Source organism: Neopsephotus bourkii, unplaced genomic scaffold (assembly GCF_033783945.1).
Source record: "Neopsephotus bourkii isolate Nb327-2 ecotype Australia unplaced genomic scaffold, CSIRO-AGI_Nbou_v1 NB_1060, whole genome shotgun sequence".
NCBI classification, from domain to species: Eukaryota; Metazoa; Chordata; class Aves; order Psittaciformes; family Psittacidae; genus Neopsephotus; species Neopsephotus bourkii.
Window position 1 is genome coordinate 574,408 of NW_026901548.1, and position 25,415 is coordinate 599,822.

General features: G+C 60.3%; 2 protein-coding genes across 4 annotated transcripts; both read left to right on the forward strand.

Moving 5' to 3' along the window:
- The first annotated feature begins 2,263 nt into the window (after nt 1-2,263).
- On the forward strand, nt 2,264-10,043 carry LOC133216556 (bactericidal permeability-increasing protein-like). Its single transcript, XM_061361358.1, has 15 exons — nt 2,264-2,426; nt 3,190-3,304; nt 3,895-4,023; nt 4,410-4,565; nt 4,953-5,016; nt 6,671-6,734; nt 6,938-7,029; nt 7,137-7,313; nt 7,424-7,483; nt 7,586-7,753; nt 8,121-8,188; nt 8,389-8,431; nt 8,734-8,797; nt 9,275-9,351; nt 9,836-10,043. Exons 1-15 carry the CDS (start codon nt 2,312-2,314, stop codon nt 9,887-9,889), a joined length of 1,446 nt encoding a protein of 481 aa, XP_061217342.1. The 5' UTR covers nt 2,264-2,311; the 3' UTR covers nt 9,890-10,043.
- Nucleotides 10,044-10,462: 419 nt separating this feature from the next.
- Nucleotides 10,463-17,018, forward strand: CDK5RAP1 (CDK5 regulatory subunit associated protein 1). 3 transcript variants are annotated; one of them, XM_061361360.1, is made up of 13 exons: nt 10,463-10,709; nt 11,244-11,347; nt 11,764-11,798; nt 12,734-12,837; nt 13,022-13,232; nt 14,032-14,152; nt 14,434-14,664; nt 14,885-14,982; nt 15,078-15,133; nt 15,237-15,367; nt 16,003-16,149; nt 16,534-16,674; nt 16,798-17,018. In XM_061361360.1, the coding sequence occupies exons 1-13, from the start codon at nt 10,478-10,480 to the stop codon at nt 16,876-16,878; spliced, it is 1,692 nt and encodes a 563-aa protein (XP_061217344.1). In that variant the 5' UTR covers nt 10,463-10,477; the 3' UTR covers nt 16,879-17,018. The 3 variants fall into 3 exon arrangements, with proteins under 3 accessions (XP_061217344.1, XP_061217343.1, XP_061217345.1); XM_061361359.1 differs by having other exon boundaries at nt 16,000-16,149; nt 16,798-17,017; XM_061361361.1 differs by lacking the exon at nt 14,434-14,664 and having other exon boundaries at nt 16,000-16,149.
- Nucleotides 17,019-25,415: the final 8,397 nt, after the last annotated feature.

Sequence of the window (25,415 nt, forward strand, 5' to 3'; positions counted from 1 at the left end):
GATCAAAGGGAGCCGGGCCCCGCGGGGCTGGCAGCGGGCCCGGTGCTGACGGGATTCCATCGGTGAAGTCCCCGCGGTCTGGGGCAGCCACAGAGCAGACCACAGGGCAGGGCCCGGTGCTGTGGCTGCCACCGAGCTCGTCCTGGCTGGCGATGAGCGGGGGAGGTTTTATCTCTGGCTGTGGACTTCTCTTTCCCAGGGTCCTCCCCATCCAGCCCAGGCCCTCGCTTTCCTTGCCCAGGCCCCAGGTTTTCCCCTGCGGTGTTTGGCAGCCTCAGGCCACAGCGATGCCACCAGCACCCACTGCCCATCCCTGGGGAATGCCCAGGCCGGCTGTGGCACTGCAGGAAGCGGATGTGGCTGCTTTCCTTCCTGAAGGCCAATGTGCCCATTGCCAGCCCTTGCTGGGTGCTCTCATGGAAGGGGCTCGAGGCGGTGAGCTCAGGGACCCGCACTGGCGATGGGGCAGAGCCCAGCACAGGGTGCAGCGTGGTTTGGGCCATTGCATCACACCAGAGATGCGGAAAGAGCTGTGGGCAGGACCAGGAACTGCCCGCACGTGCCAAGGAGCGTGTGGGGCTGGAGCGAGCCCTGACGTGGGGACAGGGGACAGCAGAGTGGGTCCTGACCTGCAGCCGGGGCAGGGGACAGCCTGACGGGGGGCAGCCGGTGGCACTCAAGGGGAGCATCCTGCAGCTCCCTGCCCTCGCTCCCATCTCATGGCCCTTTCCTGCACATAGAGCCCAGCTCACACTCAGCTCTCTGCTCACAAAGCACTCAGGTCCAGCCTGTGCAGCGAGCGTTAGATGTGGCTTTGGCCGTTCCTGTCCAAACACGGGAGCATTTGCTCAGGGTCTGTGCTCCTTGAATGGGTTTTTGGTTCAGTTGAATAATCTCAGACCCAGAAGGAAACTTTCTGGTTTTGCTTCCTCCGTGCCGCTGCCTATAAAATCTCATTTCTCCTCATGGAAGAGGCTCTGCTTCCTCAATGCTCATCCCGAATGTCTTAATACTGTTTTGAAACAGCCCTGCTGAGACGTGGTGCCATGGACGGGAGGGCTTGAGCAATAGCTGCGTTTCACAAGCGCTTGTTCAGGGATGTTTCCTCCAGCAGCCAGAACTCCCCTGGATGCAGCACAAGATGTGCCTGCATCAGCGGCCATGGGCTTCCTGTGCCTGCCCCTGCCGCCCCCCCAATGGGAAATGAAAGTCACTTAAATCATTTTTTCACTCAGCTCCATCCCACAGCCCATGCAAGGGTCCGGCCGGCTCGGCTCTCCCTGCTGGGGACCCCAAGGGTGCCCCCTACCCCTGCCTGCCCCCGGCTCCTGCCCTCATCCCCAGCCCAAGGGCTGTGACATGTCAGGGCCCCGCAGGTTTTCCCCCTGGGATGTGATCCTGGTGGGCTGGATGTGTCCTCCTGTGCACGGCTGCCCTGTGCTGGGCACCCTGATGGTTTGGCTGCTGCCGATGCCCAGCCCTTTCAGAGCCTTGCTGGGTGTGGGGGGACTCCAGGGTCTGCCCCTATGCGATGAGAAACCTTCACTTGGTTCCTTTAGCCCTTGCTGTGCCCCGGCGCTGCTCTGGTCACACCGGTGCCTTCGGTGGGTCTGTGCTGGCAGCAGCAGCTGGAGCCCAGGGCAGAGCCGAGCGCTGTGAGTGCAGTGAGGAGGCGGCAGCGCTGGCGGATGGCCGGGGGCCGTTCCCAGCCTTTGCTTGGCAGAGGCAGAGCAGAGCAGAGCAGAGCAGGCAGCGAGAACACAGCCCCGTGAGCAGTGCTGGCAGAGCCAAACCCTGCCCGCCGCAGGGCTGCGCCCCATGGAGAGCTGGACACAGAGCTGTTGGCTCCTGGATTTCCCTGCCTGCGAGGAGAGGCACCGGCCATGCTGCCGGTGTGCCGTGTTGTGCCACATTGTGCCATGCTGTGCCACATTGTGCCGTGCCGTATTGTGCCATGCTGCTGGTGTGACGTGATGTGCCACATTGTGCCATACTGCTGGTGTGCCGTGATGTGCCACACTGTGCCATGCTGCTGGTGTGCCGTGCTGCGCCACATTGTGTTGTGCTGTATCATGCCATGCAGCCAGTGTGCCATGCTGTGCCACACTGTGCTGTGCCATAGGCACGGGTGCCAGCAGTGCAGAGGAGCCGGGCGGTGGCCAAGCAGGAAGCTGTGGGGCTCCGGGGCCGTCCCGCACCGGCTGTGGCAGCGGCTCCGACGCCTCCCTCACCCGCGGTTCCCGTTTTGGCAGGGGTATAAAGGCAGCGCGGGCAGGGAGAGCCGGGCACTGCGGCACCGTGGGCAGCCGGGATGGGAGCGCAGAGCCTGGCCGGGGCTTGCGGGGCACTGGCTTTGTGCCTGGCACTCGCCAGGGCCGCCAACCCCGGCTTTGTGGTGAGGATCAGCCAGGCAGGCTTGGACTATGGTGGGTTTGGCTGCTCGCTTCCCTCCTTGCAGGGGTGCTGGGGCTGAGGCATGGAGCTGGGCGCAGGGTCCTGGGGCAGGACAGGAGCCTTGGCTGGAGGGGCCAGAGGCACCGCTGCTCCTTGCATCCCAGCAGTGCAGCCCCGGCTGGGATAGGCGCAGGGCAGAGGGTGAGCAGAGCCCTGAGCCCTGGGGGAGAGAGCTGAAGGGGTGGGAGCTGCGGGGGGCACACAGAGATGGATGGGCCCTGTGCGGGTGCTCCTGAGCAGGCAGAGCCCGGCTGCAGTGAGCGCTGTTATGGATTGAAATGCACCGTGAGGAGCAGCTCATTTACCCGGCAGCAATCCCAGCTGTGCGGGAGCAGGGACGTGACTCTGCTGCCCAGGCGGATGCAGGGATGCGGCTCCCGCTCATGGGGTGTGTGCTCCATCCGGCTGTGCTCGTGTGCTCCATCCAGCTGTGCTTGCCCGAGCTGGGCATGGAGCACCATGGTGCCCCTGCACACCTCACCCTGCACCCAGTGAGGACTGGGACCTCCCTCCCCTTCCAGTGCCTGGCCACCACCTTCCTCTGGGGCTTCAGCAGCACTGCCCATGTGCTCACAGGGCTCAGTGCACCCAGATAAGCTTTAAAGGCAGCCTGGGAGGTGGAAAGCAGCCAGGGCATCGCCTGCATGTTTCCTTTAACCCTTTTGCTGTGTGCCCTGTGTGTGCTCCCCGCTCCCATGGGAAGTGTGTGGTGGTGGTGATGCTCTCCCTCTGCAGCCCATCAGCACGGGATCGCGGTCCTGGAGAAGGAGCTGGCCCAGCTGAAGCTCCCGGACATCTCGGGTGACTTCCGCGTCTGGCACGTGGGGAAGGTGCAGTACGAGATCTCCAGGTGAGCTCTGCCAGTGCCTGCAAACTGCACCCCAGCCCCTGCTGGGGCAGGAGGGATGAGGAGGGTGGGGAACCTCACAGCTATGAGGAGCATCCTGTCCCCTCCACAGCTCCCTGAGGTGCTGGCCCTGTCCTCTGGGCAGGCTGCTACTGTCCTGCTTCAGCCCTTGTGCAAAGGGGGAGAGGGGAATGAGGGTGATGGGTGGGTTTTGAAGCCTGGTGGGTGGAGGTGGCTTTGCCCATGGGAGCAGGAGCTTGGCCCCTGCAGAGACCCAAGCTCTTCACTGCCCCATTGCACCCCTCAGCTCCTGCTGCCGGGGTTTTGAGTGCTGTTTGGGTGTGGGAATGAGCTTGGCCCCTGCAGAGACCCAAGTTCTTCACTGCCCCACTGCAGCCCTCAGCTCCTGCTGCGCTGGGTTTTGAGTGCTGTTTGGGTGGCTGCAGGGACCATGTTTCTAAGGGCACCACGTTGTGTTGTGCACCCCTGCGAGGCGTCGCTGTGCAGGCAGGATGGGAGCTGGGATGCTGCCGTGTGCCCGGCCATGAGCCCCCCTCTAACGTGCCCTGTGCCTGTCACTGCTTTGTGTCCAGGCTGTCCCTGCGCAGCTTCCACCTGCCCTACTCACGGATCTCGCTGGTCCCCGGCGTGGGCCTCCAGGTCTCCATCTCCAACGCCTTCGCGGAGCTGGACGGGAACTGGCGGGTGAAGATGCACTTCATGTGCGTGCCTGGCTCCTCCGCTCCCTGCCCTGGCTCGCACAGGTTCCTTCTCCTCTCCCTTCTCCTGGTGTTTCGGGCAGCTCTGGCTTTGCTCTCTCCAGAGGCTGCCCTGCAGCTGCTGTATTCCTGACCGGAGCCAGGTCCCTCCGATGGCAGGAGCCCTCAGAGCTGCCCAGGCAGGGGTTATCCTCCTTGCCAAGTGTTTGGGGACACAGTGTGAAGCCGTCTCCCCTCTTGTGGCACTGGGGTGTGGGGGACGGTCCCTCCTACCTGCTTGCACTGGGGCACCTTCCTGAGCGCCTGCAGGGACCGGGGTGGGTAAAGCTTGGTGCCACTTACCCAGGCACAGGCATGGAGAGCTGTCCCTTCTCGTCCCGTCCCTGCAGCCGGGACCACGGCTCCTTTGACCTGAGGGTGGAGAACGTCTATATCAGAATCCAGCTGCGGCTGGGCAGCGAGGCCTCCGGGAAGCCCACCATCGCCACCTCCGCCTGCAGCACCCGCATCTCCAGCATCCACGTGCACTTCTCGGGCAAGTTTGGGTACGTGCCAGCGCTGCGGGAGCGTGGCTGCGGGGCCCTGGTGTCAGGAGCAGGGTGCTGCAATGCCTGCATGCCTTGGGGGCTGCCCTGCAGGCTGCCCACACCAGCCCGCTCTGGCCTCTTGCATTGTCCTCATCCAAATGTGCAGCTGCATGAGCTGAAATCTGGCCTGAATTCACCCTGCATGTCTAGGGGGGATTTAAGGCAGTCCCTAGATGTGTGTGCAGGGGCTTTGCAAGCAGGTCTGTCTGCAAATATAAACTCTGAGGCAAAGCCAGATGCCAGGTTGCTGTGGGAATGATGTTTCCCAGTGTTCCTGTTTCCTGGGCAAGTACTTCTGCAGCAGCCTGTGAGCTGCATAAAGCAGGACTCTGGTTTTCTCTGCAGGTGGCTTTACAACCTGTTCCATAAAGCTATTGAGTCCAGGTTCCGGAAGCTCTTGGAAAGCAAGGTAGGTGAGGGAAGGAGGGCAGAGCTCCGGGTTTTCAGGTCGTCTTCAGCCTCTGCTTGTAGCTGATGTGTAAGAGGGACCAGAGCACATGCAGGGATGTGACTGGAGCCAGGGCCCACAGGCATGCTACCCATCTGATGAGGACCAGAGGAATGGGCACCGCTAACCCCATCCCTGGCAGTGTTCAAGGCCAGGTTGGACAGGGCCTTGGCCAATATGGTTTAGTGTGAGGCGTCCTGCCCGTGGCAGGGGTTGGAACTGGATGATCTCAAGGTTCTTTCCCACCCAAACCCTTCTGTGATTCGAACTGCAGCCCGCGCAGCATCGTGTGCCTGGGGCTGGATCCAAAACCTGCAGCTGCTGCCAAAGCCGGAGTAATTGGCTCCTAATTAACAAAGACTTTCCTTTCCATGTGGTCAGTTAATTGGATCTTATGCCTTGGCCAAGCCCAGTGCAGCAGAGGAAGCCTGGTCAGAGCTGTCCTTTAAACGCCTGCACTCTGCTTTGGGGAGCACTGGGGGGAAATCCTCATTCTGGACTTCAGACGCTTCCCATCTTGTTTTAATGGGGAGGCCCCAGAACCAGTGCAGAAACCTACATGCAGGGGTCCTGCAGCGAGACAAGGAACAAGCTGTTAGCAGTAATTACTACAAGGCTGACTGGCAGGACTTACAGCCTCCCTGGATGTGACCCTTGCTCAGGAAGGAAGCACTTGGAGAACAGGCAAATCCCACTCCCACAACAGATCCCATCCTGCCTGGGCACTATTCCCAGTGCCATGCATTGGCATTCCCAAGGCCTCCGGGAGCTGTAGCAGCAGATGGGCTGGCAAAAGGAGCCAAGGCAGAGCTTGAAGGCCCTTTCTGCTGTTTTGCCTCATGGAAGGAGGGCTTTGGGTCTCCGAAGGAGCTCTGGGCACTGGGAAGAGCAGCAACCTGTCAATAATGGCATGCTCAGAGCTCTGTCCCTCCTCTTCCTCCCTGGTGCCGCACAGCCAGTGGCTGCATTGCTGTCAGTGGGGTCACTGCTCCTCCGGAGCTCCCCATCCCTCCGCTGCTGCAGGCTGGATGCCCGCTCAGGCAGACGATGGGCTCTTTGTGCCAGTATGTGCAAGCGCTGGAGGAGACCTTGTGCAATTTATCTCCTGCTGCAGGACTGCCCTGCAGTGATTTCCTGGGCTAGTGTTTAGCCTGCAATTAAATCCCACTGCAGTGATGAGGCTTCAGCCGTGGGTGAGAGTGGCAGAGGGATCTGCTCTGTCCTGGCTGTAGGAGCTCAGGACAGCGCTGCTTTCTCAGTGCAATCAGTGCCCCTGCCCCTGAAGCTGCTCCACTTCAGCCAAGTCTTGGCTGCTCAGCCCAGTCCATCCCAGCATGGGCCATAGGAAGAGTGTGAGGGCACCAGGGAGCTTCCTCCTGAGGGCCCCATGGAGCTGGGCTCTGCGTGGGGAACTTGCTGCAAGCAGCCGTTTGCAGGTACCAACCCTGCCTGTGCATGGACACGGCGTTACCGTGCTGCCTGCAGAGCAGACACAGCCACACCGAGTGCTCTCTGTTTAATGAGCTTTCACAAGGGATGAAGCCAGCCCCGGGCTGCGGCTCTGCCTGGGGTGCGCTCCGTGCCCCTGCCCAGCTTCGCCCTCTCCGTCCCGCAGGTCTGCGAGAGCGTGGCCAAGTCTGTGCGCAGCGAGCTCCAGCCTTACGCCCAGACCCTGCCAGGTACCGGGGCTGCACGGGGCTCGGGGGCAGCAGCTCACTGTGTGCCCCTCCATGAGGGCAGTGTTTTACCCGTGTTACTGGTGGGGATGCAGCTGCTGTGCCCGGGTACCCAGAGCATCCCTCAGTGCAGCAGCGGCTGAGAAACCGCCAGGGGGGAAACGGGAGGGTTTGCTTGTGAACACACATGAAGCTGTGTTTTACAGTCACAGCCAAGATCGATGCCGTGGCTGGGATCGATTACTCCTTGGTGGCACCCCCAGCTGCTACTGCACAGTCCCTGGACGTGGACCTGAAGGTGAGAGGCTGCCCTGGGAGAGCCGATGCCTTCACACAGGCGGTGGGGAGCAGGTTTAGCACCTGCTGCAGGTGCTGTTTGCCACCCCCTGCTCTCTGCTTCACCAGGGTGAATTCTTCTCCCTGGCTCACCGCTCCGCCGTCCCCTTCCCTCCGCTGCCGCTGGCCTTGCCCCCAGACCACGACCGCATGGTTTACTTTGGAGCCTCCAGCTACTTCTTCAACACCGCCAGCTTCGCCTACCACGCAGCCGGGGCGCTGGGCTTCGAGATCACCAACTCCGTGGTGAGCAGCGCACTGGGATGGGGCTGTCCCTGCTGGGGGCCATGGGCACTGAGCTCACCATGGGCTCGGCTGTGCCGCGCTGCCCTGCCATGGCTGCTCTCCTGCCACAGATCCCAAAGGGCGTTGAGTTCCACTTGAACACCTCCACCTTCTCAGCCTTCGTTCCCCAGGTGCGTGCCCGGCTCCTGGGGTTTGCTCCATGCAAAGTGGTCTCCCCCACAAAGGGATGGGGTTTGTGCTGCTGTCCCTACCTTCTCCCTGCCCCTCTGCAGCTGGAGGAGATGTACCCGCACATGGAGATGAAGGTCAGGCTGTCCGCCCCTTCCGCCCCATTCCTGACCATCGGACCGGATGGGCTCTCCCTCAAGCCTGTTGTGGATATCCAGACTTACGCCATCCTCCCCAACTCCACCCTGGCTCCTCTCTTCCTCCTCAGCCTGGTGAGTTGTGACCGTGGCCCTGCTGGGGCAGCTCAGGGTGCATCCACAGCTTCAGCTGCTGCTGGGTGCCCATGAGCCCTGCCCTGCATCCCAGTGCGACAAAGACTTGGGCTGTGCAGCATCCCCCTGCTGTGCTCAGCATCGCTGAGCCACTGCTGCGAGCTCCTGCCGGTGCTGCCTGGCACCAGCCTGGTCCTGGTGGAGTGGGGATGTCCCCACCAGAGAACACCCGAGCTGACACAAGCCAGGTTTAACGCGGTGGGGAAGGCATGGGTGGATGGGCAGCGCCCTGCTGCCTTTTGGCTGCTCAGAGCCATCCTGGGTGCCTGGTGTGGGGGAGCGCTGCCAGAGCCCTGCTCTCTCCCAGACAGGCAACGTGTCCGCTGTCATCGACGTGAAATCTGGCCACATAGTTGGGAGCCTGAAGGTGGGCAGGTACGGAGGGGGAGCAGCCGGGGGCCCTGGGGTGCTTCTGGGCTCTGGGGACAGAGGTGAGGTGGGGAGATCCCAGAATGTGGACCTGGTGTGGAGGGGATGCGGTGGGGCTGGAGGGAGCAGGATCCATGTGCAATCAGTGGGTAGGAAGTGCCCCTCCATTGGGACACTGCCACAGCACCACTGCTGTCCCTGTGCAGGTTGAAGCTCTCTCTGAAGCATTCGGATGTGGGCACTTTCCAGGTAAACCCTCCCTGACCATGAGCAGAGCCCCAGCATGGAGGCGAGAGCCTGCTGGGGGGCAAGGAGAGGGCTCATTCCCCTCTGCCCCCCAACACTGGGAGCTGGGGTGCCCCCAGGGTGCAGAGCCGGATGCTGTTGCCTCCCTCACCCCTACCCTTCCTACCCTGCCAGCATGGCCAGAGCTGCTGGTCTCTGGCAAAGCGTGTGCCCATCGCAGCTCCTTCTCTCCTTTCCCTTCCCGTGCCATCTCCTGCTCTCCCGCAGCCTAAAGCTCTCCTCCTTCCTCTCTCCCTGCTCCCCAGGTGCGAATGCTCCAGTCCATCATGAACGTCCTGGCTTCCAACATCCTGCTCCCACGTCTTAACGGTGAGAACCTGCTGCGGGGCTGCGGGGCTGCAGCCAGGCACGTTCCTCCATCCAAGCAGGTCCAGCTCCTCAGTTAAAACCCCATTGCCAAGCCTGATCCATGGGTAAAGCCCACAAGTGGGCTGCGGGCAGCGGCGTCACGAGCTTCTCAGTGCTGTGATGTGCACCCAGCAGTGAATGCAATGGAAGACATGAGCACGATGCACATCCTGATGCTTTCAGCCCCTCTGCTCCCCTCGCTGCTTCTTGTGACTCCCCAGCAACTCAGGCCAGAGCAGGGCTGGGCTCCAGGCATGGCACAGTGGCACAATGTCCCCCAGCCTGGATGGGGAGCTTGGGAGGAATTTCCTCTGCCTGCCCTGGGGGCGACATGGGTGAAGGAAGGGTTAGGGGGAGGCAGGCGCCCGCTTTGCAAGGCCCGTGCTCCCTCTTGCTCCCATTGCCATCCCAGCATGGCCACGTGTGTGTGTTTTGCAGAGAGGTTGGCGCAGGGCTTCCCTCTGCCGCTGCCAGACAGGATACAGCTCTCCAACATCCTCGTGGGGTTTCACCAGGTGAGTGAGGGGAGCACTCGGGGTGCAGAACCGCCCATGGTGGGCAGCAGGGACCGCGCATCATTCTGTTCTTGAACCCAGGGTCTGCGTTACCCATGACACTTGTTACAGCACACACAGCTCCGCAGCAGCGTCAGCCCCGAGCCCCGTGCGGCTGGGGTGCTGCGTGTGAGCACCCACTGCACACATCTGTCTGCGGTGGGGCAGGCAGCGCCTGCCAGATGTGCTGGAAGGAGCCTTGCGGGGGCCTGGGGCGAAGCCCCTGCTGTGGGGGGCCTTGGGGGAGCCCCAGAGCAGTGCCACGATGGGGATGCTGAGTGGCCCTATTGCAAGGCATGGCTGTGAAAAGTCTCCAGCGCCCTTCCAGGGCTAGAATCAGGCTCCGGGCTGTCAGAACCACGCTCCCTCCCGCGATGGGGTCGTGCTGGGGAACACAAGTGCCAGGGCCTGTCACAGCCTCGTGCTTTTATTCCTTCCCTCCCAGAATTTCCTGCTGCTCGGAGCAGACGTCCAGTACCAGCCCCAGAGACGGAGATAGAGCCGCAAGGAGGACCTCAGGCATCAGCCCTGTTCCCTTCACCCCTTTCCTATCCCTGGGCCCTGCTGCTGGGGCTGAAGGCATTAGCTCATGTCCTGGACCGGGCAGCACCACCCGGCGCCGAACCCCGCATCCCCCCGCCGGGTCCCTGGTCCCACCCATCCCGGCCGTGGCTCCATCCCACTCCCGGTCCCATCCCGCCCCCGGTCCCATCCCGGCCGATGGTTCCATCCCACCCCTGGTCCCACCCCACTCCGTCCTTCCCCAGTAAAGGCGGCTGTGCCGGTGCGGTGTTTGTCGGAGCTGGTACCCCCCGTTCCGGCTCTTTGCATGGTGAAGCCCTAAAGCACCGTCATTAACACCGTTATTAATACACACCGTTATTGATACACACCGTTATTAACACTGTTATTAACACACACCGTTATTAACAACGGTATTTTCACCGTTACTGCCCGTTTCCACGGCCGGGCGGAACCGCGGTAGCGCGGAACGCAGCGCCGCGGCCAGGGAGGGGGGTGGGACCGCTTAGTGGCGGGGCCACGACCGGTCCGTCCCGCTAAAGGCTCCGCCGCACCCGGCGCGGCCATGCTACCCTGGGGCCGGGCGCTGCGGGCCGCGGGGCTCCTCCGCTCGGCCGGGGCCGCTGCCGCTGCCCAGTGCGGGGCTGCCCGCCGGGAGCGCTGCGGGCCGGGGCCGGGGAAGCGGCGTGGGACCAAGCTGCCCGCGGGGCCCGACCTGCGGCACTTCCTGAGGGGAGCCGCCAAGCGGGAGCCGCCGCCGGAGCCGGAGCCGGGCCCTGTTCCCAGCAGCGGGAGAGGTCTGTGGGGCTGCGGTGCCGCCGCTCTCCCCGGGGTTTGCGGTGCCTGCGGCTGCGGTAGGGACCGGCGGGGCCCGGAGCGCCGAGTCCGTGCAGCGAGCGCGGGGGAGCGGGGGCTCCGCGGGCCCTGGAGGGGTTGGACGAGCCCGGCTCGTTGGCGGCTCCCCGCTGGGAAGCTGCGCTGGGTCCCGGCTGCTCTGGCCCCTCTGTGCGGGGCTGGGGCAGCGCCTCCCGCTGTGATGCTTTGGGAAGGGCTGCTCGTGCCCTGGATGTGGTGTCCCAGCAGTGAGGTCGCTCCCGCTGCTCTGCAAGCGCCTGTGGCAGTGCCGTGCTCTGAGGCACTCGCGTTGCCCAGGCTCATCTTTGTCCCTGGTGTACCCCTGGGGTGCGTGCTGCGGGTGAAGGCAGCCTTGGTGCAGCCCCCCTGGCTCTCCAGTGGTGGGGCTGAAGGTGCCTTCCTCTAGGGCAGGTGGCAGGAACAGGCTGTAGATGGGAGCTGAGGCAGGCTCCTGGGTCACAGCGCCTGTGTTGCAGTGTACCTGGAGACGTACGGCTGCCAGATGAACGTCAATGACACGGAGATCGCCTGGGCCATCCTGCAGAAGAGCGGCTACACCAGGACAAAGCAGCTGGATGAGGTGAGGCCTGTGCCTGCGAGCCCCAGCCTTTGTCTGGAGCAGAGCCCTGGGGGGTGCTGGGATCTTTGTAGCTGAGGTTCTGTGGAGCGAAGGAAACATCTAATAAGTGCGCTGGGAAGCTGCGGGCTGGCTTCTTCCTTTCAACTGCCGGGCTTGCTCTCAGCTGGAGAGGGATTGGGCACAGTGGGATGCTCCTGACTCGTCTTTGAGTCAGGTTCTCTCATGCAGCGGAAGACTCTGCTGGTTTCCTGGTAGTTTCTTGCACCTTTTTAGTTGAAACCACCACACACTTGGGCAGATCCTTTCCAGTGCTTTAAGTGGTTTTCCTGGTCTGCCTCCTCAGGTTACCCTGCAGGGGGTAGCAGTTAGCGTCTGGCTGTTACAGAGTCTTCTCCCTCTTTTGTCCTTCCATCCAGGCAGACGTGATTCTCCTGGTCACCTGCTCCATCAGGTAAGGAAGCTTCTGGCACTGCTGCTTTGGGACAGTGTTTGAGGAGCTGCCGTTTGAAAACCAAGTCGATGAATGTGTTGTGCGAGAGGAGGAGGATGCAGATGGGAAACTACCTGGGTAGCTGAGGGTAGAGCTGACTTATACTGGGATGTGGAATGTGAGCTGTGCCATGAATTGCTTTTCTGTGTAGTGGGAAGAAGTTCTTCAGCGTTGTGAGCCCCATGAACAGGCCGTGGGCAGGCGCAGACCTGCACAGCTTGGTGCCTTGATGATGATGATCATTAGTTTTAAATGCGATTCTGTCTTCTCTGCAAGTGACTGCCTCTGGGGCAGGGTCTGTCCCTCAGAAACAGGGGAACCCGTGTAGGGGCAATTCGGGGTATGAATTCCAGGGAACTTGGCTTGTCTTTTCTGCATGCAGAAGATGCAGCGTGCTCGCTGTCCCCTGCAGAAGATGCAGCGTGCTCGCTGTCCCCTGCAGAAGATGCAGCGTGCTCGCTGTCCCCTGCAGAAGATGCAGCGTGCTCGCTGTCCCCTGCAGAAGGTGCAGCGTGCTCGCTGTCCCCAGCAGAAGGTGCAGCCTGCTCGCTGTCCGCAGCAGAAGGTGCAGCGTGCTCGCTGTCCCCTGCAGAAGATGCAGCGTGCTCGCTGTCCTCTGCAGAAGATGCAGCGTGCTCGCTGTCCCCTGCAGCATGGCTCGTGTTGCCTGGCTCAGCCAGGCTTTTTCTCCACAAGAGCTTAGTCCCTGAGCTGTTTCTGCAGCGCAGGTGGTGCCAAGCAAGAAAAACCATAGTAGATAAGAGTCGAGACATAATGCAGGCAGCACAGATAACACTTCATGTGGTGCCTGATTCCCTGGCTTTGGCTGAGTTCTCCTCTCAGAGCACTTGGGCTGCTTCAGGCTGTTGGAGTAAGGGCTGTTTCCTGGCTCCCAGGGAGAAGGCAGAGCAGGCCATCTGGAACCGCCTGCGGCACCTCAGCGCACTGAAGGCCCGGCGGCAGCAGCAGGCTGGCTCCCCCCTGCGCATCGGGATCCTGGGTACCTGTGCAGCAGTGGGCAGCACACAGTGTGTGCCCTGGCCCCTTGGGGTGCCACTGCCCCTCGGGCTGTTTCCTCCTCCCCTCTGGCACCACCAGGCCTTTGCTGCGGGGTGGAAGCAGCCAGCAAAGGGGTGATGGAGGGTGGGCACTTCCTCACAAGGACCCTTCTCCTTTGCTGGCAGGATGCATGGCTGAGAGGCTTAAGGAGGAGATTCTGCACAGAGAGAAGCTGGTGGACATTGTGGCAGGCCCTGATGCATACCGTGACCTCCCCCGGCTGCTGGCTGTGGCAGAGTCTGGCCAACAAGCTGCCAATGTCCTGCTGTCGCTAGATGAGACCTATGCAGACATTCTGCCTGTCCAGACTAGTGCAGGTGGCACGACAGCGTTCGTGTAAGTACCTCTTCTTCCTGTGCATGTTTCTATGGCTCTGGTTTGGAAGTGCTGCTGTGCAGAACAGACACGTCAGTGGCAGCAGCTGCCCAGGAGCTGTAATGCCTGGGTGCACTGGCTCCCAGCAGCCCAGAAGCATGAGCCTACCAGACTGAGTGTTTGCTGCTGCTTCACTGTGTGACTGAGCCCTGGAGAGGCTGCCCGTGCTCTGCCTGGCTGTGGGCTGCTCGTGCTCTCCTTGGAGGGTGCTGGTTGTCTAAGCCTGGCACTGCACCGAGTGATTCCTGTCCCCCTGCTGTCTGTATCTTTCTCAAGCCTGCTCCTCTCTCTCCTCCCTTCTGCCATGTCCTGTCACACATTCTCTTATTTAATTCTTCTAATCCTCCATGAGCTGTAACTTCTGTTGGCTTCATTTCCATTGGTTTAGTTTTGATAATAAGACTCCTAAACTTGAGATCAGATTGTGCTCAGTGTGGCCACAGAGGGATGGTATCACCCTCTGTAGGAACAGGATGCAGAAGGGTCTCTCATCCCTGCCAGGCTGTGGTGCAAGCCTGTGCCTCAGGAGTTGCTTTCCAAGTTTCTTGGAAACATGCATGAAGAATGAGGAGGTGTTGGCTGGGGGTGAGCAGAAGCCAGAGCTGGCTGGAGCAGTGTGTGAGCTGTGTTCAGAGCTGGTGCTGCGTGTGCTGCACACTGAGTGCGTCGGTAAAGGCAGTGGTTGATGAAGCAGGACTGGATGCACTGGGGATGACTCCTCTGGAGCGATGGTGGAATGACCTGTGCTTGCTCTTGGCAGATCTATCATGCGGGGCTGTGACAACATGTGCAGTTACTGCATCGTGCCCTTCACCCGTGGCCGGGAAAGGAGCCGCCCCATTGCGTCCATCCTGCAGGAAGTGAGGATGCTCTCGGATCAGGTGCGGCAGAGCCTCCCCCCATCCTGCCCAAGCCATGGGAGAAGGGCTGGTTCTCAGTGAAGGTGTTTTCAGTGGTACTTTTGATGAATGCACCACCTTTATCTGCAGAGATGAGGTTACCATAGGGTTCCACCAGTGGCTTTTTGATTCCCCTTGTAATGCTCTGAGCCAGACAGGGAAGGGAGGGCTTCCTTTGGGGGCTGCTCCTGGAAGTAAGAGTAGAGCCATGGCTGCTTGCAGTGTATCATCCTGACCGGGTTATGGTCTGTTTATTGTTGTAGGGGGTGAAGGAAGTGACCCTCCTGGGTCAGAACGTCAACAGCTTCCGGGACATGTCCGAGGTGCAGTTTCAGTCGGCGGCAGCCCCAGGCCTCAGCCGTGGCTTTAGCACAGTCTACAGAGCCAAGCCAGGAGGTTTGCGCTTCACGCATCTCCTGGACCAGGTGTCCAGGATTGATCCAGAAATGAGGATCCGTTTCACCTCCCCACACCCCAAGGACTTCCCTGATGAGGCAAGTGTAAAATGACCACGCTGTGGGCAGGCTCTGAAGTGCTACATGCGGGCTGTGCTTCCTTCCCAAAGGGATTGCTGAACCCCAGAATGGGAACAGCAGTTCCTGGGAGGGGAATGTCTGTGCTAAGGCTGTCAGGTTTGCAGTCTGCTGGCTTTCCCCTTGGCATCCTGGTAGAGTTGAGCTCTCTGCGGTGTTGCCTCCTTGTTGTTCATTGCAGGTCCTGCAGCTTATCCAGGAGCGACACAATATCTGCAAACAGCTTCACCTCCCAGCCCAGAGCGGAAGCACACGAGTCCTGGAGGCCATGCGACGGGGGTGAGTCCTGTGCCCTGCCCCCTGATTCTGGCTGCTGGTTTCTGCTCACCAGTCCTGGGTTTCTGATGAGCAAATCCATGTGTTCTTCATTGCAGATACACAAGAGAAGCATATTTGGAGCTTGTACACCACGTGCGTGACTCCATTCCAGGTGAGTGTGGTCTGGGCTCAGCACAGCTCTATCTTACTGCCTTTTCTCGAGCAGATCCTTCCTCTCTTCTTTGAGGAGGTGTAAAGCTGTGTCTCTGTTACAGGGGTGAGCTTAAGCAGTGATTTCATCGCCGGCTTCTGTGGAGAGACAGAAGAAGATCACCAGCAGACTGTGTCTTTGCTGCAGGACGTCCGCTACAACGTGGGCTTCCTGTTTGCCTACAGCATGAGAGAGGTGAGTGCAGGACCTGATGGAGCAGGTTTGTTACCTCTGGGCATCTCACCAGCTCCTGAGTGCTGTTTCCCACCATAAGACATTGTCTTGCAGAGACCTGGCTGTGGGTATGTCCTTATTTGCTGATGAGAAAGAGGTGATGGAGCTGGGCTGGAGCCCAGGGACAGAGGCTCTGTCAGTTGAGGCTGCAGAGAAGTGGTGAATTTTCAGGAGGCATTTCTCTGGGAAGAGTGGGTAACTGACAGGTCTCCATTAGAATCCTTGCCAAAGTGCGATGCTGAGGGGGTTGGGGACAGGAGGTTGAGAAACATAAGGAATACGCATCAGCTTTCATCACATGGGATTAGAAGCAGCAGAGTTTGTTGTCTGTGTGAACAAACGGGCAACAGACATCTCATAGGAGCTGCAGTGGCTCCACACAGCCACTGATACTCAGTGCCCCCCATCAAACCTTCGACCAAAAAGGTGCTGCAGAAAGAACATGAGGAACTGAGATGTTGCTGGTGCTTAGCACCTGAAAGCATTCCCTGAGGCTGTAAATGCAAGCTGTCATGTGTGGAGTTGTTGATGGAGGAGCAGACCAGGTTCTGGTCTCTGGGTACTGAGGCCAGCCTTGCTCTGTCTCTTCACAGAAGACCCGGGCGTTTCACCGCCTGCAGGACGATGTGCCCGCAGAGGTGAAGCAGCGGCGGCTGCAGGAGCTCATCACTGTGTTTCGGGAGGAGGCTGCAAGGGCCAACGAGGCCATGGTGGGCCAGTGTCAGCTGGTGCTGGTGGAGGGGGTGAGTGTGCCTGGAACAGAGTCCTCTTCCCCCCCTCTTAGGCTGTACACAGCAGTCGTCACTTCTGCCCTCCCTTCTCACTTTCCTCACACAATCCTAGGCCTCCAGAACCGTGTCTTCACCCTTAAGCTTCACACAGCCTGTCTTTTCCAGAGCCCCGAGCTGAGCACAGGGGGTGGGATAGGTTAGAGACATGTCTCTGGCCAGGCTTTGGTGTGTGGGTGTCAGCACAGCAGCTCGGCCACAGGACTTGCTAACATGGCAAGCTTAACAGTGTGCAACGGGGATTTCAGTGCTGGCAGTAGTGCTCAATTAATTCCTGAGGCATCCAGCAGTGAATCAGAGCTGCTGCCAGGCAGGTAATGGTCCCTGTCCTCCTTTCAGCCCAGCAAGCGCTCTGCCTTGGAGCTGTGTGGCAGGAACGACGGCAACATCAAGGTGATCTTCCCCGATGCCGAGGTGGAGGATGCTGCCGGGTGCCAGGCTCCAGCCAGGGCCCAGCCAGGGGACTACGTGCTGGTGAAGGTGACCTGAGTGCAGTGCTTGCTTCCTCTTTTCCTTGCTGTTCTCCAGAGCAGCTGCTGCCAGGAGAGCCTGAAATCAGCACAGGTCCTCCTCAGTGTCTGTTCCTTGTGCTGCTGCCTTCAGGTAACCTCGGCCAGCTCCCAGACCCTGAGGGGGGTTCCACTCCGCCGCACAACCCTGTCCCGCTCCGCAGCGGGTCACTGAGCTGTCCCTGCTGCTGCTGGACAGAAGCAGCACGTCTCTCCAGGAGGAAAGGGGGAAGTTTGGTCAGGAGATGGGGTAGAATCAGGGACATCTGTGTATATCGGAATATATTATGTGTGAATAATAATAATACATATATTTCTGGTTTGGCAACACTCTCCCTGTCATCCATCTGTGCACGTTTGTGGGCGAAAGGGGTGGCAGCTGGGTGTGAGCTGCCCAGCCCATGTACTTTGTAAGGCTGTATTTTCACTTACTCTGGGGCTTTGCCTGCCCTTGCAGTGCTGCAGGGCTGGCCTCTGGCTTTGGTCACCTCCTCTCATGCAGCCCAGGTGGAGGAGTGCCCTGCAGTACTGCTTTCAGCTCACTTCCCTGTGCAGCCTGATCCATGGCCCTCACAAGGGCTGACACAGACCTTTCCCTGCTATAATCTCCTCCCCACAGGCACCTCTTCCCAGCGGGAAGCGTGGCTGCAGGGTGCCTTCCATGAGGCCAGCACCGGTGGTTTTACAGTCATTACTGTAAGAGCAAGGAGGAGAGCTGGGTTTTGCTGGGGACGTGACCACGCTCACTGCACAGGCTCCCTGAGGAGCCACAGTGCTCTCCATTTACCTCGCCTCTTGGTTTTTATTGGCCTTGGGGCTGAGGTTTTAAGGCAGTGGAGCCTCTGTTAGGACGTGCTTACAGTGCCCTTGGAGGCTGGATCAGTTCTTTGCTGCTGCCTGGAAGCAGGAATGTGATTTTCTCGGGGCTACAGATGGGATGTGTCACTTGCCAGATTTGCTCCCCAAATTCGGCTGCTGGGAAAGCTGAACATGGGCCTCATACCCATTCCTATGTGTTTCCTTTGCCAGCCTGAACAGAGAGAGCCCAGAGCTCTGTGGGGCTTTACCTTCCGCAAGCCAGTTGTGCCTGTGCACTGTGCTTGCTGGTGGGAGCTGAAGGGCTGTGGTGGTTTGGGAAACCTCTGCAATGGGAAGGGGTTGGTTCTGCTGGGAATGCTGGGGTCCAGACCAGAGTACTGGTTAGTGTGAACAGGAGTTGTACCTGCTCTGTAGAGAAACACAGATCCAGGCTTGCCAGGGACTATCTGGGCTGTGTTACCAGCAAAGAGGCTTCCCAGGTTTTATTATCCAGTGTTTAGAAGCCTTAATCTCAACCACTTCCATGACTGTCCTCATGAGGCGCATCCTGTAACAGAGCTCAGTCCTTACCTTGCTCAGAACAAGTTCTGGTGTTCCTGAGGGGTCCCAGGAGGCAGCAGCCCTGTTGCAGTCTGAAAGCTGCTCTTGTCCTTCTGCAGAGGAGCTGGAGGCAGCCCCTGCCCGGCTCTGCTTGCTCCTGGGCTCCTCAGAGGAAGCCACGATGGGCTGGATGCTGGGTGGGATTTTGTTTCAGGGATGACTCAGGAGTCCTCGGCTCCAGCCCTCCATCCTGAACCCCTCCTCTCTGCAGCCCAGTGTTGTGTGTGCTCAGCCTGCCTGCATCCACTCGCTTGGGATGGAAACTGTGAGGAATCCCACCACGGGACCAGAAGTCAGGGATAAAAAAAGCACATCAGAACAAAGGAGGTATTTATGGACACGGGTTTGGGGTTGTCTGCTCCTTCTGCTGTTCAAATGCCTCTGGTTCCAAGTTCATGCTCTCCTACTGATTTGTGCACTGGGCATGGACTGTGGCACTGCTGAGGAGCCCCCTGAGCTGCTGTAGCTGTCAGTAAAGGTTGAGGACACAGCCCGGGACATGGCTCCACCCCAGCATCACCAGTGCATGGTGACAAAAGCCTTAGTGCTGCTGGGAGTGGGTCTGTGCTGTGCTGTGTGTCCCCAGCTGGGCCCTGCGGCCCCTGCCCTGGAACACCTGCCTCTCATTTGCGTTAATGGGGTCTCTGATTGAAGGAAAGGCTCGTTCCAAACACAGCCTCTGCAAAGCGGCCCTGGGGACCCTTTCTCCTTCACAGCTCTCGATTCCACAGCTTCTTCCTGATTCACAGCGGGACGGGGCCGGGTTTGGGGTAAGTGACAGGGATCAGTGCTCACAGGAGCTCACGCCACTGCTCAGAGCATCTCACACGAGGCGCGATGCTCCCGCTGCTGCCGAGCATCAGGAGTCCTGTGGCTCCCTGGCTGCTGGGCTGGGGCTCCCTGGCCATCCTGCGGGCTCAGCCGGTGCCTCTGGGGGTGAGCAGAGCCCTGCCCAGCGGCTCCTCCTCAGAGCACACAAACGCTCCTGTGCCTCCCGCAGCCGCCCGCGGCCAGGCCCGCACCGGGTTCTCCCAGCACAGAGCCGAGGTGCGGGGGGGACCCCTGCTCCCAGGCACTCACTGCCCCCCCAGCACCTCCTGGCCCGGGATTTCACAACCCTCCCGCACGTGTTCCCCTGCTGGCAGCGTGCGCTGGGCATCGCCACGGGCACAGAGAGCTTCACGTGGCAGGAAGGTCTCTGGCAGAGGGAACAGGAGCCCCATTGTTCTCTGGAGCGCATCGCGGAGCTGGGGAACGAACCTGTTTGTCCGCAGGTCCCGGCTGGGCTCGGGCGGGGGGGGGGACAGGCGGCAGCGGGCGCTCTTAGCTCGGCACAGCCGTTACCAGCCTGAGGGCAGCGTTGTCTGCTCTACCCCTGCCCAGCCTTGTGCCCATGGCCAAGGCTCGGACCAGCTCCCTCCCCATGCCCAGGGGATGTCACTGGGGCAGAGAGGCTTTGCTCTTGCCAGCCCTTTCCCCCCGGCCTCCTCCTCCTGCACCACCCCTGCTATGAGCCGGGCTCCATGGGGGTCTCCTGCAGGGGGTTTTCATCACCATGGCTGAAGGTGTTTGCGTGAAGCTTTGGGGTTGGATGCAACACAGAGAATGTTTTAGGGTTTCCATTTCTAAACTCATTTGTACCTTGAGTTCATTCCTGTCGGGAACGGGCTGTGCTTGGGCTCCAGCAGGAAGGGCACGGCTGCTCCTAAAGGCTCCTTCAGACACTGAATTCCTCTGTGCTGGCAACTCGAGGTGCTCTCCATTACAGCACCGGGCAGTGCCTGGGTCCCAGTGTCCTCGCACCAGCCCCAGGCTCCTCCACAGCCCACCCAGCACCAGAGTCAGCATTTCCATCCAGGCAGCACCCTGGAGTGCTGCTGGCTGTGCATGGAATTCCAATGGGATGTGAACGGCACCCCCGGCTCTCCAGGGCTTTGTGAATGCAGAGTGGATCTCACACGTCTGTCACAGCAACTGCTGCTCTGGGGCCTGTGCCTTCCCTCCTCCCTTGCGAGCAATTTGCTCCTGTGCTGACAGCCAGCTATTGACTTCTGGTTCTCCTGGAGATGAGCTGTCCTGTCTCATCAGCTTTAAATTAGCTTTATCTTTAGCCTTTGCTATTAATAAGCTCTCACCATGGTGTCATTTCTTGATATCTATTTTCTGATGCTTTTCATTAATGGCTCCCTATCTTCCAGATATTTCTATTCAAGTCTTTTCCCCGCTGTCTGAGTTATCCCAGAGCCACCCAGGGCTCAGTGAGGGGCGGGTGGGCAATGCTGGGAGCTGAGGTGACACCGGGGTGTCTCTGCTCCCCTCTAATCCCACCCAGGGCTCAGTGAGGGGCGGGTGGGCAATGCTGGGAGCTGAGGTGACACCGGGGTGTCTCTGCTCCCCTCTAATCCCACCCAGGGCTCAGTGAGGGGCGGGTGGGCAATGCTGGGAGCTGAGGTGACACCGGGGTGTCTCTGCTCCCCTCTAATCCCACCCAGGGCTCAGTGAGGGGCGGGTGGGCAATGCTGGGAGCTGAGGTGACACCGGGGTGTCTCTGCTCCCCTCTAATCCCACCCAGGGCTCAGTGAGGGGCGGGTGGGCAATGCTGGGAGCTGAGGTGACACCGGGGTGTCTCTGCTCCCCTCTAATCCCACCCAGGGCTCAGTGAGGGGGGGTGGGCAATGCTGGGAGCTGGTGACGGGTGGCTCCCTCTAATCCCACCCAGGGCTAGTGAGGGGGGTGGGCAATGGGAGCTGAGGTGACACCGGGGTGTCTCTGCTCCCCTCTAATCCCACCCGGGCTCAGTGAGGGGGGGTGGGCAATGACACCGGGGTGTCTCTGCTCCCCTCTAATCCCACCCAGGGCTCAGTGAGGGGCGGGTGGGCAATGCTGGGAGCTGAGGTGACACCGGGGTGTCTCTGCTCCCCTCTAATCCCAGCCTGGGCTCAGTGAGGGGCGGGTGGGCAATGCTGGGAGCTGAGGTGACACCGGGGTGTCTCTGCTCCCCTCTAATCCCAGCCTGGGCTCAGTGAGGGGCAGGTGGGCAATGCTGGGAGCTGAGGTGACACCGGGGTGTCTCTGCTCCCCTCTAATCCCAGCCTGGGCTCAGTGAGGGGCGGGTGGGCAATGCCGGGAGCTGAGGTGACACCGGGGTGTCTCTGCTCCCCTCTAATCCCAGCCTGGGCTCTGCCACCCTGGTGCTCTCATGAGCCAATAGAGTAATTCAAATACCCCCATGAGGCCAATGAGGTGCAGTCCATGGGGACAGCGGGGTTGGGCTGGGAAGAACAGGATGATTCTCTGAGAATCCCTTTTCACACGAGTCCCAGGGGACAGATGGGCAGTGATGGGCACAAGTCACTCCTGGGGGGTCTGGCTGAACACAGGGGACAGGTTTTCCCAATGAAAACAGGCAGCATTGGAATAACCTCCCCAGGGAAGTGCTGGACACTGGTAAGGTTTGGCTGGACAGGATGCTGGGATGTTCTCACCCCTCTTAGCAGAACTTTCCCTAGGAAACTGGAAGTGAATGGGAATTATCTCCCATTATTTCAAGGGGCCATGCCTGGGGTTTCTGTTCCTGCTGAGGCACCTTCCAAGCAGCCAGGGAGCCGGCTCAGGGATTGACTCACCCTATCTTCAGTGGCAGCAAAGCAAACACCGCTGGTGTTGAAAACACCCAAATCTCCTCCGTCTCCTTCCCAAGACCAGGAAAATGCATCCCTGGGCTTCATCCCAGGAGTCGATTACATGGGGCAGGGCAGGGGTGGGACGAGGGGGGAGAGGATTGATGCAAGCCCAAACCTCGCTTCTCGTGCCAGTGAGGGGAAAGGTGCCCGGTTCCCAACAGGAGCCCTGGTTTGGCTGTGGCCGGGCCGTGACAGAGCCGTCGGTGAGGGATGCTCAGCACAGCCGGACCGGGGGCTCCTCCTCCCCTCCGGGACCACCTCTGGTGCCACCAGCCCCGATGCAGGGTCTGAGCCTGAGCAAGCGGCTCCATCCCCTCTGCCTTGTTCCGGCTCCCTTTAACCTGCTTTTATCGTTTGCTTTTAACATCATCCTTCTGTTCCTCAGTGCAGGAAGCCTCGGGAAGGCCGGGGGGAGCGTGGAAGCTGCCAGACCCGAGCGGGTGCTTCACAGAGCCCTTCCCTTTGAGACAGGGACCGTGCTGACGTCTGAGATCAAGATTCTGCTCAGGGTTTCCTCGTTGAACTCCATCTTTAACAGCTGCTGGTGGGAAAACCTCCCCCTCCCGTGCTCAGCAGAGAGCCCAGCACAGACCTGCTGGGAGCAATGGTACCCTACTGGGGCCAGCATCTGCAGTGCCCGGCTGCAAGCAATGGGCTCTCATCCATCATCCAGGGCTCTTCACTCTCTGTGGGGTGGGAGAGCCTGGGAGATGCTCAGAGCTGGGCCGGGTGCTCTTGTACAACAAAGCACCTTACGAAAGAGGCACCAGAGCGCAGTGAAAGCCGAGGTTGTTGTTTGCCTTCAGGGCTTTGGTTTTGCATGGACAGGGGCCAAAGCAAACCCCTGCCTGCCAGCCCAGACCTCACGTTTCATCACTGGGCGTTTAGAAGCTGTTTTTCTGGTGGGCATTTGAACCTTCGGCCTCCTGACCACGGGGAAACGGTGAAAAGCTTCTGATTTCCAAAGAAGAAAACCTTGGCAGCTTTTCCCATGCACAAATAACTCTGTGGGGACCCTGAGCTGAAATACCTGAGCTGTGGTTGAGCTCCAAAGGCGTCATCACTGCTCCTGTTGAGCCCTTGCTCCCCTGTGCTGCTGCCGCCCAGCACGGGGCCGGTGTAACACAACCTCCCTCCTGTCAAACCCAGCTGAGGAGTGGAGCCCCAGAGCGGGGCTGGTGCCGGCTGCAGGGGCACCCCCATGGCCCCTTTCCCATCACCTTCAGCCCTGCTGCTCCGTTCACCTCCGCTGCTGAGCGCCCTCAGTGAGGGAGAGCCGAATCCCACAGCTGGTGGCAAAGTCGAGTGTAAATGTGGGGTGAGCAGGGGGTTCCGGGGAGCAGGGGAGATGCTGCTCCAGGGATCCCTCTGTGCCCATGGGATGGGCAGGAGCAGAGGGACCGGTGATGGGCAGAGGCAGAGGCGGGTGTTGGTGCTTCGCAGTGCAGCCCCCATGGCACTGGGAAGGGGCTGATACCGCTCAGTGCCGTGTGGCATCCCTGGGGTCCTGGTCCCTGCCCCAGCCCCAGCCCCAGCCCCAGCAGGGCACAAGGGATGTGTTTGTTCGTGTCCCACAGCTCCTGGCACACGGGGAGCAGGAACAGGGAATGAAGCAGCAGAGGCTGAGGGACAAGGGCAGAATGAACCTGCATAAATACAAACAGGGGAGCAGTTGCTGCTCCCATGGACCACACTGCGTGCCCGCAGCTGGGAGGGGGTCAGCAGGGCTTGGCCTGGTCGTGGCTCCCCACCTTGCCAGCAGAGGTACCTGTTCAGTGCTCCTTGCTGGGAGTCACTCCTGGGCTGATGGGGAGGTAAACCCCAAACCCCTGCAAACAGGAACCCGGTGGCAGGTTGGGAAGGAGCCAGGCCACGTGCGGAATGCAGATGAAGAAAACCCTTTTATTGTAAGGACTACAGAAGGGCCGTGAATCCGCCTCCCCCCCATGCGCCACATCCAGCCCCACTTGCGGATCACAGGACAGGATCACGTTTCCTCTGATCCCTCAAAGCAGAGCCGCATGGGACCGCATCCCCGAGCACCGGCTGGATTAGGCCTTTTGCTGCCTTCTTTTTAACAGGAGGAGATCGCTGCAAGCAGCCACATTCCCTTTTGAAGTGGTAAACTGGTCACGGAGCAGGAGAGCAGAGACAAAGCATCCCCAGGCTGCCGGTGCTTGTCCCTTTTCTCTCCCTTCACAGGGATTTGGTGCAAACAGTTCCCATGGGGCAGCCGCATGGGGTGACATTCCCACTGCCATCCAGGGGGGTCTTGGTCCAGCACCAGGAAAGGCCCCACTGTGCTGAGCAATTCCCAGCCCAAACCACAGCCCGGGGCCAGGCAGAACGTGGGGTGCTTGAGGAAGGGCTGGGGTTGGGCTGTACCCTCATTAGTGGGTGCCCTAATGAGTGGCTTATGGCTGCGACACCGGGAGTGAATGTGGGCATGGCCTGAGGCTCCTGCCCTGGATCCAGGGGTAGCAGTGCCTTGGCACACCTAAGCAGCAGCAAAGATAACTCTTGGCACCACTGACCCTGGGCTGGACAGGGGCATCAGAGTGATGAGGCTGGAACGTAACGCAGAAGAAGCAGTGAGGTTCCTTGGGTGGGTTTCTCTATTTCCATGTCTATTCTCCATGTATCCGGTGATCTTCCTCCCTCCTCCTCCTCCCCATGGTGGAGCAGGGGGAACGGCCATGGGGTACCTGTGGGGATGCTGGAGCTGAGGTTTCGGGCAGCCAGGATCTTGGAGCAGCAGCTCCGTGCTCCCCATCAGTGCAGGCTCAGCTCTGGAGGGCTCGGCTCAGCCAGCCCCTGCACCAGCACCAGCACCGGGGCTCTGAGCCTGCTCCCAGCAAACCATCCTTACCCCACAGCGCTGCTGGCCCCATGGCTATGGAGTGCTCCCGAGATTGATGCCTGTGACTGGGGAGAGGGAGCCAGGTCAGTGCCCCCCGGCCCCACAGCCCCACAGCTCCCATCTGTGGGGCCGGCTCCCGCCGCAGCTTCATGGGCAGAGCTGATTTAGTGCCCTGAGGAGCACGCCTCGGGGGAAGCTGGGACCGCGTCCAGCTCTTCCTTCCCTCCTCTATATATTAACTTTGCATGCATATGAGGCTGAAAGCTCTTCCAATCACCTCTGCAAATATTAATTAATCCTCGCAGCATCCCGAGGACCATTATTCACTCCTATTAAGTAAATATTATTAAATCCTCTTATGAGAGGTGAAGTGACTGTTCCAGGGCTGTGCAGGAGAGCACAGGCTTTGTCTCAGAGCCGCACACCTGGAGCCACCGAGGGCCTGAGGACTGCGGACCATGAACCACCCCCAGCAGCACTGTGCGGGGTGGAAGCGCTTTGTGGGGCCATCCTGTGATGTGTCAGCACCCTGAAGCTTCGGCTGCACCCCATGGGGACCCGCTCTTGGCCGCTACCTGCACCAGGGCTGCATCGCCCTGAGCATCCCCACAGCCTGGGCTGCTGCCCCTGTCTGCCCCGCACTGGGGATCCCATTGTGCCTGGACTTACTCTGCAGGAGCCAGTCGATGAAGGCGCTTGGGAATGGGTGGTTCTGCACAAGCAAGGAGAGAGGAAGGTGTGAGAGGGGAG

Coding starts and splice junctions, on each gene's coding strand:
- LOC133216556 (XM_061361358.1), top strand. CDS start 2,312: ATGGGAGCGCAGAGCCTGGCCGGGGCTTGCGGGGCACTGGCTTTGTGC. Junction 5,017..6,670: donor GGAAGCTCTTGGAAAGCAAG/GTAGGTGAGGGA, acceptor TCCGTCCCGCAG/GTCTGCGAGAGCGTGGCCAA. Junction 7,754..8,120: donor CTCTCTTCCTCCTCAGCCTG/GTGAGTTGTGAC, acceptor GCTCTCTCCCAG/ACAGGCAACGTGTCCGCTGT.
- CDK5RAP1 (XM_061361359.1), top strand. CDS start 10,478: ATGCTACCCTGGGGCCGGGCGCTGCGGGCCGCGGGGCTCCTCCGCTCG. Junction 13,233..14,031: donor GGTGGCACGACAGCGTTCGT/GTAAGTACCTCT, acceptor TGCTCTTGGCAG/ATCTATCATGCGGGGCTGTG. Junction 15,134..15,236: donor CGTGCGTGACTCCATTCCAG/GTGAGTGTGGTC, acceptor TCTCTGTTACAG/GGGTGAGCTTAAGCAGTGAT.